This window comes from Callorhinchus milii, unplaced genomic scaffold (assembly GCF_018977255.1).
Source record: "Callorhinchus milii isolate IMCB2004 unplaced genomic scaffold, IMCB_Cmil_1.0 Scaffold21, whole genome shotgun sequence".
Lineage (NCBI taxonomy): Eukaryota > Metazoa > Chordata > Chondrichthyes > Chimaeriformes > Callorhinchidae > Callorhinchus > Callorhinchus milii.
In genome coordinates, this window is record NW_024704762.1 from 5,528,863 (window position 1) to 5,543,885 (window position 15,023).

General features: G+C 44.3%; 1 protein-coding gene across 1 annotated transcript in view; it reads right to left on the reverse strand.

Annotated features, from left to right (window-relative positions):
• LOC103183478 (A disintegrin and metalloproteinase with thrombospondin motifs 6) overlaps window positions 1-6,120 on the reverse strand; it is a 44,798-nt gene extending 38,678 nt beyond the window's left edge. Inside the window, exons 1-3 of the mRNA XM_007900986.2 lie at window positions 6,024-6,120; window positions 4,078-4,442; window positions 573-729 (exon numbers count right to left, since the gene is read on the reverse strand). Of these exons, the coding sequence (XP_007899177.2) occupies window positions 573-729; window positions 4,078-4,442; window positions 6,024-6,120 (619 nt within the window). The remainder of the gene's footprint in view (window positions 1-572; window positions 730-4,077; window positions 4,443-6,023) is intronic.
• Between the last annotated feature and the right edge of the window lie 8,903 nt (window positions 6,121-15,023).

Sequence of the window (15,023 nt, forward strand, 5' to 3'; positions counted from 1 at the left end):
GAGTGGAACAAGTTGCCACAAAACGTGGCTGAGGCTAGTACATGAGACTCATTTAAAAAAGCAGCTTGATTCTGTGATGAGAAGGTCAGTGGGGTGGGTATTCCGGAGGGGATGAAATCAGATGGTGCCAATGGGCCATCTCCATCTGAACCAAATCTCGGGCACGTGGCATTACCGTACAGTTAACACTCCTGCTTCTTCCGAACGAGGCCAAGGGCTGCTAAGCCCTCACTTTAAAACTTAAGGCCGTCTTAATTTGTGGAGAGCCAGTTTTCCAGAGTTTTAAGAGCTGCAGGAAACCGGCTTCCAAACGAAGCCGGGATGGAAAAAACTTTTCCAGACTCCTACACGGTCTTAAATTTTAAGACTATGGTCTGAAAGCTAAAACTATTTCCGGCCTCTGATATGTTCCATTTGGCTCGGTGCCTCCTGCCTGGGATGACCTGCGGATCACTTCCTGGCTGCCCCTGTTCCCACATGGCCTGCACCTGTTTCCTGGCTTGTCTTGACTTCTTTCCCACATATTGCTGGGTTGCCACTACTGAGCAGAGACGTGAAGTAGAGAGCGTTACCTAGGACCCCACACGGCATGTCAAGGCGCTGGTTTTGGTTCCGAAGAGACGATCGCTTATAAACCACATGGGGGCTCCCTTCCGTGTAACTGAATTCGTCCACAGTAGTGAGGGGCTCGATAAAGTATTCCTCCTCGTCTGCAACTATTACTCCGTGCTGCAACCGGAACAAAGCGGATGTGTTACCGAATATCATACGGCAAACGCCAGACCCAGGTGTCCAGGTTCATGTTTGAGACACTCAGAGCCAGAGAGACAGACACACAGATACACACACACACATACATACACACACACACAGATACAGACACACACACACACATACACACACACACACACACACAGATATACACACTCACACACACACACACACACAGAGTTACAGACAGGCATACAGATAGAAAGGCACGCAGGCTCACAGACACATAGTGACACACACACAATGACAGACAGATGGACGAAGACAGACAGAAAGGCAGACATGCCGCACAGGAAAAACAGGACTGTGGTTAGCGCTCGCGGAAGGTATGAGCTCCAGCAGCAAGATTCCAAGAAAGCTTTTGAACAATCTGTAAATATTATAAAATGCAACTTCCTGGGGAATATGCTCAACGTACAGATGTGATTATGTAAACCAGTAGGAGTTGATGATGTCATGCTGATTGCTTGAATGCTGTACCCTGGCAACAGACTCCCAGTCATCATTTACTTTCTGCATCGCAAGCAAACACTACAAAGAAAGGTCCTCGTACACAACTTTAACAGCAGACGAGAGAGAGGCTGACACCACACGCGTTATATGAGGTTCTGGTCGCTGATCGCTCCCTGTTTTTTGGGGACAATAATAATACTAATGATCCTTGCATTTGATATAGCGCTTTTCGCATCTTCTGTACGTCTCAAAGCCCTTCACAGAGGAAGTGAATTGATTGTATATTTGCGGGCGAAACACAGCAGCCAATTGCGCACAGCAGCGTCCCACAAACAGTCGAGGATTGAGTGACCAGATTGTTATTTTCTTTATTTTCTTGAGGGATTATTATTAGGCGTTTGGAGTAAGGAAACTTGCCCAAGGTTTCGCCCTGCCTGGGAATTGAACCCAGATCTCTCGCTTGCGAGGCGAGTGCTCTAACCACTGAGCTCCAGGACTCCACAAGGACACAAACGACGTGCTTCAGTTTCATCCAAATACATGCCCTACTTTTACTCAATTTGTCGGATAATACCTTAAAAACACACAGTCACTACACTTTACAGTAAATCCTGTGACGCATTTTGAGGTGTCCTCCCGATGTGAAAGGCGCTTTATCGAATGCAAGGATTATCATCATTATTACAAGATGGGAACCGCTGAAATGATTAGGAGCTCTGTTAACAGGAACCAGACCGAGATATTTAGATTATTAGTAATATTGATTTCATCCGATGTAGCAACATCATATCATCAAGACTCCTCAAAACGCATCACAGGATATAGGGTAAAGTGGTGTGACTGCGTATTTTGTGGGCAAAAGTGGCAGCCAATTTGCTGTTGTGCGAGTGACCAATTTTAATTCGTGGATTGGTGGCCAAGGCTCCAGGAGAAACTCTTCTTAGATTCCTTGTGTAAAAGGACAAACAAAGTGAGACGGGAACTCAGTGTACTTAGTGACCCAAGGAAACAGCGTGTCGGTTATTTGACGGCTCAGATTGCAGACAGAGAAAGACGCCTTGGAGATTGGGAGCAAAAAAAAGGCACATTCCTCACAGTAATGCCATTTACACAAAGCCAACACGGATGTTTTTTTCGAATCGCTCGCCTGCCTTTAGGGCAAGAACACTGACACGTTTCAAAGCGCTTCACATACGTTGCTGTCATAATAAATATAATAGCATTCCTTGCATTTGATAAAGCGCCATGTCGCCTCGTTGAGACGTCTCAGAGCGCTTCACGGGATATACAATGTAAAATGAATTGACTGTATGTTTTGTGGTAGCGACAGCGTTTTGTGGACAAACGAGGCAAAGTCACCGTGGACAGCCAGGAGGGGAATGATCAATTAATCTGCAGAACTGTTGGCTGGGAAATTTGCAGAAAGTCCCTCCTCTTTGCGGAGAGTGCCGAGGGATCTGCAGTTTGAAGTAGTTTGACTCTAATTGTCGTAACAGGGTAAATATTTATTCTAGCACGTTAGCACATCGATGCTGTGGGGACTGGGTTTGTTGACAAGCTTCAAAAGGGCTTTACTGATATTTGGTTCATTCATAAAGCCAGGAACCTGATGGCTAATGATTAAAATAAACACCATTTGCTGGCACCGGGTCCATATAAAGCAGCTACTCTGTCTGAAAGACGAGTTCGTCAACGGAGGCTCACATTAGGTGGGAAGGAGCAAAATAACTGGCTCGGGGGAGAGCTGCACACGGTAAAAATCGACCAATTTACTTCCAGCCAACACTTGACAGCTGCAATTCTCTCGTCTCCTGTCAGAGGGATTCCCAAGGGAATAGGACTGGAGCAAACAAACAACCATCTCAGCTGGGGGTTAATAACTAAAGTACAATGAGGAGTCTGACACATGCGGAAACTAATCATCCACCGTCCTTAAGAATATCCAAACCAGACTGAGAGTTCCATGTGTTACTACCCTGCACATGGTAATATCCGTCGCAACTACATTTCAAGGTAAATCTCTGATCTTAACGTGTCATTTACCAAGAGAAGACTCCAAGCTCCCCCGCCACCCCCCAACCTTTAGTACATCTCAAAGAGCTTCACAGGATTTACTGTAAAGAGTAGTGACTGTGTATTGAGGGCAAAAACGGTAGCTAATTTGAGCGCAGCAATGTGCCAAAGATTCAATCCAATTAATGTTGATCCATGGCAATGCACTCCACTCGTAAAGCAAACTTTCTAGCCACTCCTGCAATGTAGCCTGTGTAGATTCCTTAAAACGTTTGACAATAGCTGTCCCTTTCATCTGTTGTCAGGGTAGCATTAGCCACAAGTCAGCTGTCTATATAAATTATATATATTGTGCCAGTTTATTGGGGAAGCACGGGACAGCTGTCTGTTCAATAATTGGAATGTAATTTTTTCATAATTTGGAGAGAAGACATTACTTTCATTTTTGGACACATAAGACAAGAATTTCTCTCAATCATCGGTGATTACCCCTTGAATTCAAGATCGCGATGTGGGGAGTAAAAGAGAGAGTAAGAGAGATTCGGTAGGACTCCATCGCCAGAGGCTTGTGGAACGATTTGGTGTCTATTGGGGCAGAGTTGATTTAGGGGCATTTGTTGGAAAAGCAACATGCGGAAGAAGGGGATTAGAGGGTACAGGGATAGAGCAGGGGATTGGGATTAAGGCGGACACCTTCTTGAAGGAGCAAAAGGAAAAAAAATGGGTCCAGTGGCCTTGTAACATTTATGTCATAACATTTCTGTAGCTGCACTGAAACTGTCCAGCGGTTCACAGCTCATGTTAACTGGACTGTCATCAAGAAGAAAAGCAGCGACTTACCAATCCATTGCAATTGCTTAAGGCCACCTTCGTAGCTTCCTCCAGATCGCTTAAATGTCCCAGATAATGGCATTCGTCCATGTAGTCGTGCCTCCATTCCAGTCCATCTTTTTTCCAGTACTCCACGGTGAAATAGTCGGCGACCAGGTTGGTGTGCAAGGTCAAGTTTAAGAGAAAGTGCAATCCGTGCGAGGAGACTTTGTAAAAAACCTGCTGCTCGGCTGGCTCGTGGTGAAACGCGGGCAGGCTCCTCTTCGACCGCAACTTGTGGCTACTCTTTACGTTATAGCTCAGGAAGTCTCCGTTGTGATCGACGCGGACCGGAATGGCTATCTCGTAGTGTTCGAGAGTCGACAGGAACTCCTCTGTGGTCGAATCAACAAAACGCGCCCAGTTAATCCGGATTAGAAAGCCTTTAAAAAGGCGCGGATTCCCGTAGCGTCGGGGATCAGCGCGCTCGCCTCGCAAGCGAGACGACCCGGGTTCGATTCCCGGGCCGGGGTTGAAGTAAATAGCATGAATTTATGCAACAGATATCGCGATGGACATCAACGAGGAAGAGAATAAAGGGGTGTGGGAGAGGGAATGAGGACGGATGGGGGGGCTAGTGTGGAGTATAAACACTGGCGTGGTTGGGCTGAACGGACTGCTTCTGTGCCTATTACTCTATCTATCTCCATGTCCAGTGATAGACGTTTCTCACCGACCTCAACAGGATGAGGTCCAAATTCAAATCAAATCAAATTCAAATCGGCGTCCCGAGTTTATTATTTATATCCCGTTTCCTGCCTTCTCCTCCGGAATGGAATGCAGTCGAAAGACACTTGTAAAGAAACTGAATAGATACATTCCTGCCTCGTTCCCCGGTGGGACGTGGGGTTGGGTTCACTCGGACCTGTCAACAACTGATCCTATCTGTCACGGAAACATTTAAAGCCATTCCCCCTGCGTCGAATCTTCGTAAAGCCTTCGGTCTGATTTTATGCAGCTAATAAAGAAACATTCTGCAACATTATATAGTTGAATAAAGGATAACCTGTCAACTTACTTTACAATTGTATTCTGTGAAGTGCTTTGAGATGCCTCAACCGCGTGAAAAGGCACTACATCGAAATGCAAGGATTATTGTTATTACGAACTGGAGATTCGTGAATAATAATCATTGCGTTTGATACGATAACTGATCATGTCATCAACAGCTCAAAGCGCTTCACAGGATTTACTGTGTTGTGCAGTCGCTGTGTATTTACTGCGAACGCTGCAGCCAATTTGCATAGAAACACAGAGGAGGAGGAGGCCAATTCAGCCCCTTGAGCCTGTTCTGCCATTCTACAAGACCATGGCTGATCTGTACCTTAAGTCCAATTAACCGCCCTTGCCCCATGTCTCTTAATACCCACAGGCTTACACAGGTGCCCTACAATACCCTCAAAATGAGTGACCAATTTTATCTGAGGGATTGTTGGCCGGGAAACCAGGAGAAATAAGTTTCCGAATAAGTGCCATGGGATCTTTAACGTGCACTTGAGCACGCCTCATCTGAATGACGGCAATACACTGGATTATGCACCCACAACCTTCTGACTCACAGGCGAGAATGCTTCCAATTAAGACAGGCTGACATCAAGATGATCCACCTCAGATTATCTGAAAGTATTACTCCTGCAGTGTAGAAACTACATGGTCATCTGCTGTTTTAAATTTACTTACATTTTGGACTGGAATCTCTTACACCGCTTCACATCTCTACCAGGAAAAGGCATTATATTTACAATACAATCCAAAGTTACATTTGTATAGAGCCTTTAGCGCTGGATGGACAGGGATTGGGACCCGAGCAGGAGGTTTGGGATCAGGGAGGGCAGGGATGGGGGGGGCGAAGGTGTGGTTGAAGAGGAGGGTCTTGATATTTCTAGATAAATGAAGGTTACCCTTAGACGTGTTACCTTGTGAGTTGATTGAGTGAATGGTGCTGCTACGGAGCTCTAAAGATGCCATCGTGACGCACAATATCCAAGTTACAGTCCTCCAAAGAACTTCCATAATGAAGGATACTGGGACCGGAGTGAGTGTTGTGCCAAGCTAAGTCACACTGTGCCAACATGTCTTTTCTCTTATGTTTGGATGCTATTCACCATGTTCCCTCCGGCCATTTCGGAGCACCTCCGGGTTCCCTGAAGAGCCGTGGGCCGAATTCCCTGGATTCCGCTGGTGAGATAAGTGGCTTTCCCGTGCAATAAGCTGTAAACCCTCTTCCAATTCTGCAAGAGAGAAGCAAAACCACATGGAGAGTCCAGTGACGATGTTGGAAGAGGCGCTCACATGTAAACAAGACCGAGAAGCTTCATGCCCATGTTAAACAAAATATATTTTGCACGCAAAATATACACTTTACAGTATAATCTGCAAAGCAGATTGAAACGTCTCGAAAACATGATAAGGCGCTACATCAAATGCAAGGATTATTATTATTATTATTACCCTTCGATGGAATTGTTCACCTTGAGTGGAATGTGCTTTGAAGCTATCTCGGGTCGTGTTGCAACCAAACTTAATGACTGGCTCCACAATTTTATTTCATCTCAAGGCAAGGCAGCTTGTTTCCACAGCTGCATAGTTTTACCCTCCAAATCTTCAATTATTTGCAATTACATTTGCAGGGCAAACGGCTGTAATTAGTTCCCCAGATGTGAACAGAGGTTTTGCACACTAGCTCTCCATACCATAAAAACACCCAGTTATTTCAGTTAAAGAGCTTGCGATATCCTAATTACAAACTGCGAAGTGGGGTGGGGGGAGGTTGGGGAGTGGGGGGGGATGGAGAGAAGGGGATAGAAAAGACTGAAAGCTGGACATCTTAATGGTGATCAGCCGGGTGTCTGACACGCATGGCGGGAATTCATCACCATGCTTAAGAGTAAAGTTAAAACAGAAAATGCCAGAGATCCGTAGAAAGTCAATCTGCATCTGAAAGAGAAAAGCAGGTTAACAGTTTGGGTGGTTCCAGTTAGTTTTGGATGGCAATTATAATGAAGCCGATAATTTTCCATCACCGACCGTGGCTGCCGTCGTCTTTGTGATCCCTGACGCTCTCAGGCTGCTACAGCCTTCCCTCGTTTGACATTCCTTTTACTATCTGAGGACCTCAGGTCAATAGGACCTTCCCAATGCTGAGTTCCAGGGCAGAGAGCGCTTCCTGGGAGCTCAGCGAGAGCACAAGCCCCATCCCCATCGGACAAAATCCAAAGGCCCCGACCCAATAACAACAGCAACTTGCTTTTATATAGCGCCCCTCGTGCGGGCTAGCGTCCCAGAGGGCTTCACAGCGGCGGAGCATGACACCGAGCTGGTGGGAGAGGGGGAGGTGACCGTAGGCGCGGTTGAGTAGGAAGGTCTTCAGACACGACCTGTAAATGGGGAAGGAAGGGGCAAGGCGGAGGGACGAAGGAAGAACGTCAGGCCATCTGCCTCGCAGACTGTTATTATAGTACAAGAGCTTCAAATCAGCAAGCCTCCCAACTGCCCGATCCCAGTTAGCAATGGGGTTCCCCTTCACCCCAGCGAAAGGAAAGCACCGCTTTTAAATGCGTTTCCTTCAGAACGCTCTCCGGGATTTCAATGCTCCTTTGTACGAATGTAAAAATCAACTTCCCAGTCTTGCCTTTTCCACATGTAAATCTTCTCAGTACTATATATACTGCATATACACGAGCAGCGCAGAATCACACAGTACAAATGGCAAGACACCTGCATTCTCCTCAACAACTGGAAGACGAGGAGCAAACACGATTGCACGAGCCTCGCGAGTAATAATAACAATCCTTGCATTCGATATAGCGCTTTTCACGTCTGCGAGACGTCTCAAAGCGCTTCACAGAATATGCTGCAAAGTGAATTGACCGTGTGCGATACCCGGCAGCAGTGTCCCACAAACAGTTGCAGATTGAGTGACCAAATGATCATTATTATAATATTTTTTTGAAGGGATCATTACCCCCCTCCGGAAAGCGATACGCCAATCAACTAACAACATTTTAAGCATTACGCCACTCAACTTCCGAGAGCGTCCGGGACACTGGGAGAAACTCTTCTTTTTGAACATTGCCATGGGCTCTTTCAAGTTCCATCTGACCCGGCAGATGGTTTAGTGTCTCATCCAAAAGATGGTCGACGTTGCAGCGAATTCATCAAAATCAATCATCAAACATTGCGCTCCAAGTTTCTGGTATTATTATAAATCTCCTTTATACTGTGTTTTTTTTTGTGGAATCAACCGCCAATTTGGATGGAAATATTCCGAAAGAAACACATGGATTTTTCTAGCACTTTATCACGTTGAAGCGCCTCAAAGCGCTTTGCGGTACTTACTGTCGACGGTGGTGTCTGATTCCTGTTGGCGGAAGCACACCTCGGCAAAGTGGGCTGTTCTGCTATCCGAGCTCTGGGTTGAAAATTAATTTTTCCATTCAAATCAAGCCGACATGCATGAATAAATCATCAATTAAACCCCCGACATTCAAATCAAACTCCAGCTGTGTTATTGCCGGGGCTGGTAAGGCACACTTCACTCACACCAACTTTAAACTGGCTGTGTGAAACTGAAGCCACATCTCAGTTCAGAACAATAGTAATAATATTCCTTGCATTTGATGTAGCACCTTATCACGTCGTTGAGGCATCTCCAAGTGCTTCACAGAATATACTGTAAAGTGGATTGACTGTATAGTTTGTAGGCAGCCGATTGCGCACAGCAGTGTCATGCAAACAGTCGTAGATTGAGAGACCCTATTTTTTTTGGAGGGATTATTATCCTCGGAAAGCGTTCCGCCAATCGACTGACAACCGGGTTCCTACTTACTGCTTGGGAAACAGAGGCGTGTGGAGTAAGGAAGCTCTGCCTAAGGTTTCGCCCTGCCCGGGTGGTGGGTTCAAGGCCCACGATGGGACTCTGCGTTCTCGCAGTCTGGACGGACACTCCAGTGCGATGCTAGGGGAGCTCTGCATTGTCGGAGATAACCATGCTTTGGATGAGACGTTCAACCGAGGTCCCGGATGCCTGTTCAGGTGGATGTCAAAGATCCCATGGCGCTATTCGAAAAGAGAATTGAGTTTCTCCCAGTATTCTGGCCAACAATCTCCCAAAATAAAACTGCTCACACACTTCAGGGCTGTTGGTGGGGACTTTGCTGTGTGCAAATTGGCTGCTGCGTCGAGCTACAAAAATACACCCTGTATTTTACGCTTCACAGCTTTGCGACATCCTCCCGATACAAAAGGCGTTATGTCAAATGCAAGGATTATAGGATTATTATTAATGGTGGAAGCCTCAGAAGTGTACATCTTAAGATATATCTTCTTTCCGGGTTTGTTAGTGACTGACACACAAACGGTTAAAGAGAAACTTTGCGTTTACAAGTGGGTCCTGATGGTCTAAAACGTCATTTTTCTTCCTTCCTCGAACTTATTCAAGATTATACTTTGACTGCTCTTAGAGGAGGGGGGAGCGGGGGGGTCGAAGATTGCGCGCGGACGTGCGACGATAGAGCGGGAACTGAGAAAGAAAGGCGTCTGAAAAAAAAAGTAATCATAACGGTAAATGTCATGAACAACGAGTTTACAGACAAAAACGAGTTTAAGGCCAGTTGGTTGCAGGCCAACTGTATCCGAGAGTAATGGGGACCAGATGGAGAAATAATCTGTCTGATGTAATGAGGTGAATTGTGAGGTGCCCCCTACAGGAAAGAGAGTGGAACTAAAGCAATTTTTTCCCCCATTGCTAGAAGTGATTTTTAAATACAATTTACTCCCGAAACCGCAGAGCTTCTGTGCACACCGTCCAATTGTTGCTAAAACAAAATAAGCTGTTTAGACGCAAATGCGACGCCGTAGAATTTGCTTTAAATTTACCCCGGGGAACCAGTTGTCAGGTATGAAATACTCCCTTTATATACGGTAAGGGAACGTTAAGAATTGCACCAATGAAGGGGTTACGTTTATGCGGAAAAATAACACAATGGGAGGTTACTATTTGCACATTTTGTTCGTGGAGGGTATAGATTAGTCGCTGCGTCAGGAATTAAGAAGGAATCTCTTCTGGTTTGTCATATGCATCATCGCGGCTGTTTGCGGGACTTTGCTGTGTGCAAATTGGCTGCTGCGTTCACCCCTCCCCCCCCCCCCCCCCCCCACACCCACCCACACACCCACACACCCACACAAACACACACACAAAAACAGTCACTCCACTTTACAGTGACTCCCGTGAAGCGCTTCGAGACATCCTCCTGACGTAAAAGGCGTTGTATCAAACGTAAAGATTATTATTATTTTAATACTATATTTCAGCCATTCGAACGATATTGCTTCAGCAATGCGAGGAAGACTTAGAGACGTTTATTTCAAATGTATTTTTTTTCTCTCCAACCAAAAAAAAATACTCTTCTGTGCAGTCTACTCCCAGACAGAAGTACAAAAAAACTTTGGCTCAGTTAAAAATGACCCAGACTACTTGGCTGGTGGCCACTGGAGTGCTTAAACTCTTGCAAACAAAAAAATAGGAGTGAACAAACACACTGCTCACTATTTAGCTTTTTTTCTTGTTTTTTTTTAAAAAAACGTACACATATATATATATATATGTAAAAACTAATGAGTTGCGATTGACTTTGAACGTTTATGAAAAGGACTATTGTACAATGTTAGTCTTACACTCGCTAGGAATAAACTGGAGCAGGAAAAATAAGTCAGAAGAAAGTCAAATCGCAAACATATGCTGTAAGTGGGATTATTAAGGGCACCTGTATTTTTACTTTACAAGGCTTGCCTGGCAAGGTCTTAATTCTACTGCTAGAGGCAATGCAAAATCATACATATATACATAGATACACTGCATAGATTATTATACATAATGTGCTAAAACAATAGGAGGAAAAATCATCTCAAATTAAACCTCCTTCGGATCTACACAGCAGTTTCGAAAGCAATAATTGATTCTCTCATAAAGTCAACTCTTTCTCTCTCTCTCTCTCTCTCTCACACACACACACACACACTCACAGACTGCAGGAAACTTATACTTATATATATAAAAAAAAGTGTGGAGCTACAGAGGTGAGCACAGAGTTCTGCAATAAAGACAAAAGTGTTCAGCAAGCACAGCGGTGAAAGGCTAGACTTTTTAAAAAAAAAAAGTTCTAGGAAAGCAATTGCAGTACTCAACCTTGTCTCTCCTTGTCTGAAGTCTGTTGGTTCTTTTTTAAAAAATATATATTGAAAAACGAACACACAGGCGCGCACCCACACACACACGCACACACATACACACAGAGTGTTTCTTTTGATGTTTCTCTCCTGCTTTCTCTCTTCTTGTTTGTTACTAGTTCCACTCTTCAAGAAATTGAGCAGCTTCGCTTTGCACCAAGCTGACAGCGTTTCAGCTTAAAGAGGCAGATGGAGGAAGTCGGAGGCAAAGCAGAAGGCTTGACAGCCTGAAGCGCAGGCAACGCACTCAGTGGTGGAGCAAAGCAGAATAGCACAGCGCACAAATCTTGCCAACTCCCTCTTGCTCTCTCTCTCTCTTTCTCTCTTCCCTCCTCCAAGAAAAAAAACTACACACACACACACACGAAATAAACTTTTAGAAAGAAAAAAAAAGGCTTGAAACGTATTGACGTCACGAGAGCTTTCTCTTTTTTTCCCTTTTCGCAAATAAAAAAAAACTTTCCTTTTAACAATTCGGAAACCTTTTCTTTTTATTTTTTTTGCCCTGCCTCTGTCTTCATTTCCCTCGGCCGATAGTTCCCCAGGCAGAAAACGTTATCGGTCGTTCACTTTGCGGCTGTGTCGTGGCTCATTGCTGCGCGGGTGCGAGGGATGTGTCTTGAGAACGTCTCGAAGACGAGATAAGGCGCTAAGTCAAATGCAAGGACGATTATAAATTGTGCTTCAGTTCAACTTTAACGTAACTTGCACTTTAACATTGACGGTGACACTTTCTCCACCAAATCACCCACAATTTGAATATCAAACGTTTCTGTCGCTTTTTATGTCGCTGTAGAACGTTCTAGCGTTAATTAAAACTTACACAGCAGCCAAATGCTCTTCAGGGACTTAATGTGTAGTCTTAACATTGTGGTTGCTCTATGCAAAGATTGGAATATAACACATTTCTTTGCAAGAATGATCCAAGCCCATACGTTTGAACAAACTATATATTGACTAAAAGGGAGGATGAAAAACACACAGTCGGGTTTTAGTGTGATCCTTTCGTTACCAAGTTACATCTTATTTATTTCTAAGCGAGTCTTTACTGGAGAGGCGGAGGGACAGAGGGAGGGTGTTCCAGGCGTAGTGGCTGAAAGCCATGGCCACCGATGGCGGAACGGAGGGCACGAGGGACAAGCAGAATTATATCACCATTTGCCACGGTTCTGGGTGTGTTTCAGGAGACAAAGCAGTGCTGGGCAATAGGTGTGTTGCACGGTGCTTTTTTTATACTCTGTAAAAATTATTTTACAGCGCGGAACCAGCTGGCAATAAATCTTTTGCTGTTCCCATTTGGTCGCTCGCTTTGTGGCTGTTTGTGGGACGTTGTTGTGCGCATTCTGGGCTCGTCACACCGCTTTATGGTATATCCTGTGAAGTGGGTTGGGAAGTTTCGACAACCTGATAAGGCCCTATGTCAAATGCAAGGGTTACTATTATAATATAAATGCGGCAATTTGTGGGGGTGCAGTGAGTGTTTCATACTGTGAGGAGTTTTACATGAGTTTGAAGTCAGCTTTCTGGGGTTCTCAGAAGAAGCTCACGGCGGGAAGAAAAGCGGCCTCAAAATGATCGACTTTGGGTAACAATTTGCCCAAATCACGGACCCTCTGAAATGCTACATAAATAGATTAATCTCGCGCCAGATGGAATTTCTCTCCATTTTTGTCCAACCTCGGGTGCTGTATCAGGTAACAACAAACCTTCTGTCCTGGTACCTACGACAGCCCATTTCTGCACTGCTGTCTTGGTGAACTTGTTTAGTTTCATTATATTTCCTATGCAACTCGCAGGGACAAAGGTTTGCAGTGATGTTTCTGGGATACCTCATGTGCCCCGCATCCAAATGTGTGGATGTCACAGTGTGGACAAGGGCCAACAAAGCCAAGGCATTTAGCAATAGGAAAAGGATTCTGCTCATTAAATGTGAGCATGTGAGGATGATCTGCAATGAGAGGGGCAGAATGTCTCAAAGTGCTTCACGAGATACTACGAAGTGTAGAAACTGTGTATTTGTTGGCAAATGTAGCAGCTAATTTGCTTCACAGGCAGCCATGAAGTGAATGATTAATTTTCTCTGAGGGTTTGTCGGCTAGGACACTGGGGGAGACACTTGGGATACTGCAATGAACAGACTCCTTTCTCTGAGAGAGAATGTTTTATCGTGTTCTCACAAGCAGAAAAATAATTAACCACCAGGTGGAGTTAAGCTAACACTCCCTCCGTTCAGCCATTCGTACGTTGCACTGAACTGCGCTTCACTAAGATACACAGTCTACAAAATACACTGTCACTACACTTTACAGTAAATTCAATGAAGCACCTTGAGGCGTCCTCCGGACACGAGAGGCTGTATTACGTGCAAGGATTATTATTCTTGGGACGTCCTCCCGATGTCAAAGGCGCGATACAAATGTAATTTTGTTGTTGTTGTTATTTGTTATTTAACTTGGTAGGCTACAGTTATTGCTAGTAAAGTTGCTAGTGTCATGAATGACCGATTTTAGATGGAGGATTGTGGGCCAAGACATGGGGCGAAAGTCTCTTGTCTTTTCGTACAGTGCCTTGGGATCTTTAACGTCCACTTGAACGTCCTCTCTGATCATTAAGGTGGCAGCCAGGCTCCTTTGGTAATGCTCTAACCTCTGAGGTAGAAGGTTGTGGATTCAAGCCTAACATTGGGATTTTGAAGTTAGAGTCAAGGCTTGTGGAGTCTAGTATGGGAAAGCAACATAAAATCCCAAGCAGTATTTGTGTGATCAATTTAATAACTTTTTTTCGGCCTCAGCATACCGTTCTGATAGAAAATAAAAAATAAATTCAACAAATTGGAGGAGCAAATGGAACAACCTATTGGCCGAATTATCTCTGGTGCTGCGTTCATCATACCGAACAGAAACTGCTGCAAAAAACATTTCAAACTTATGCTTTTTTGCCCAGAGTCTTATAAGTTCATCTAACCCCCATATGGTGTCAAAGCAAAAGCTTCACAGGAAATTATCAGTCGGAAATGTCATCTCTTAGCAAAGTAACCAGTTCATCAAGAATATTTTGTTTGAAAATAATGCCTTGTAGCTTGCTGCCAATGTTAATGCTAAATTTAATCGGCATTTTTACACTAATTCTTGCATTTGATATAGTGTCTTCCCAGGTCGTTGAGACATTGCAAAGCCCTTCACGGGAGTTTTACTGTACGGTGGTGTGAGTTTGTGCAATTCGTGTTAGGCTGCAGCTGATAATATCTGATAACAGGCCAGAAATTACATTGCCATTGGTGGTGCTCTCACTTTTGAAAGAGGTGGATGGATGACACCAATCAGTGAACATTTGATCTTCTTAATACTTATACGAAAGTATTCTTTGAAATAATATTTGATTCTGAAATAATATTTGATTCTGAAAATAATAATACATGGAAAGTTGAAAGATTGGGAGACATAATAATAATAATCCTTGCATTTGATATAGCGCTTTTCACGTCTTTTAGACGTCTCAAAGCGCTTCACAGAATATACTGTAAAGTGAATTGATTGTATATTTGTGGGCAAAACGCGGCAGAAAATTGCGCACAGCAGCGTCCCACAAACTAAGTTAACTTGTCTAAAAGTTTAACATCAATGTGCCAATATTCGTGGATTGAAGCGACAAATTTTTTTTTATCATTGCTTTTTTTTCTTGAGGGA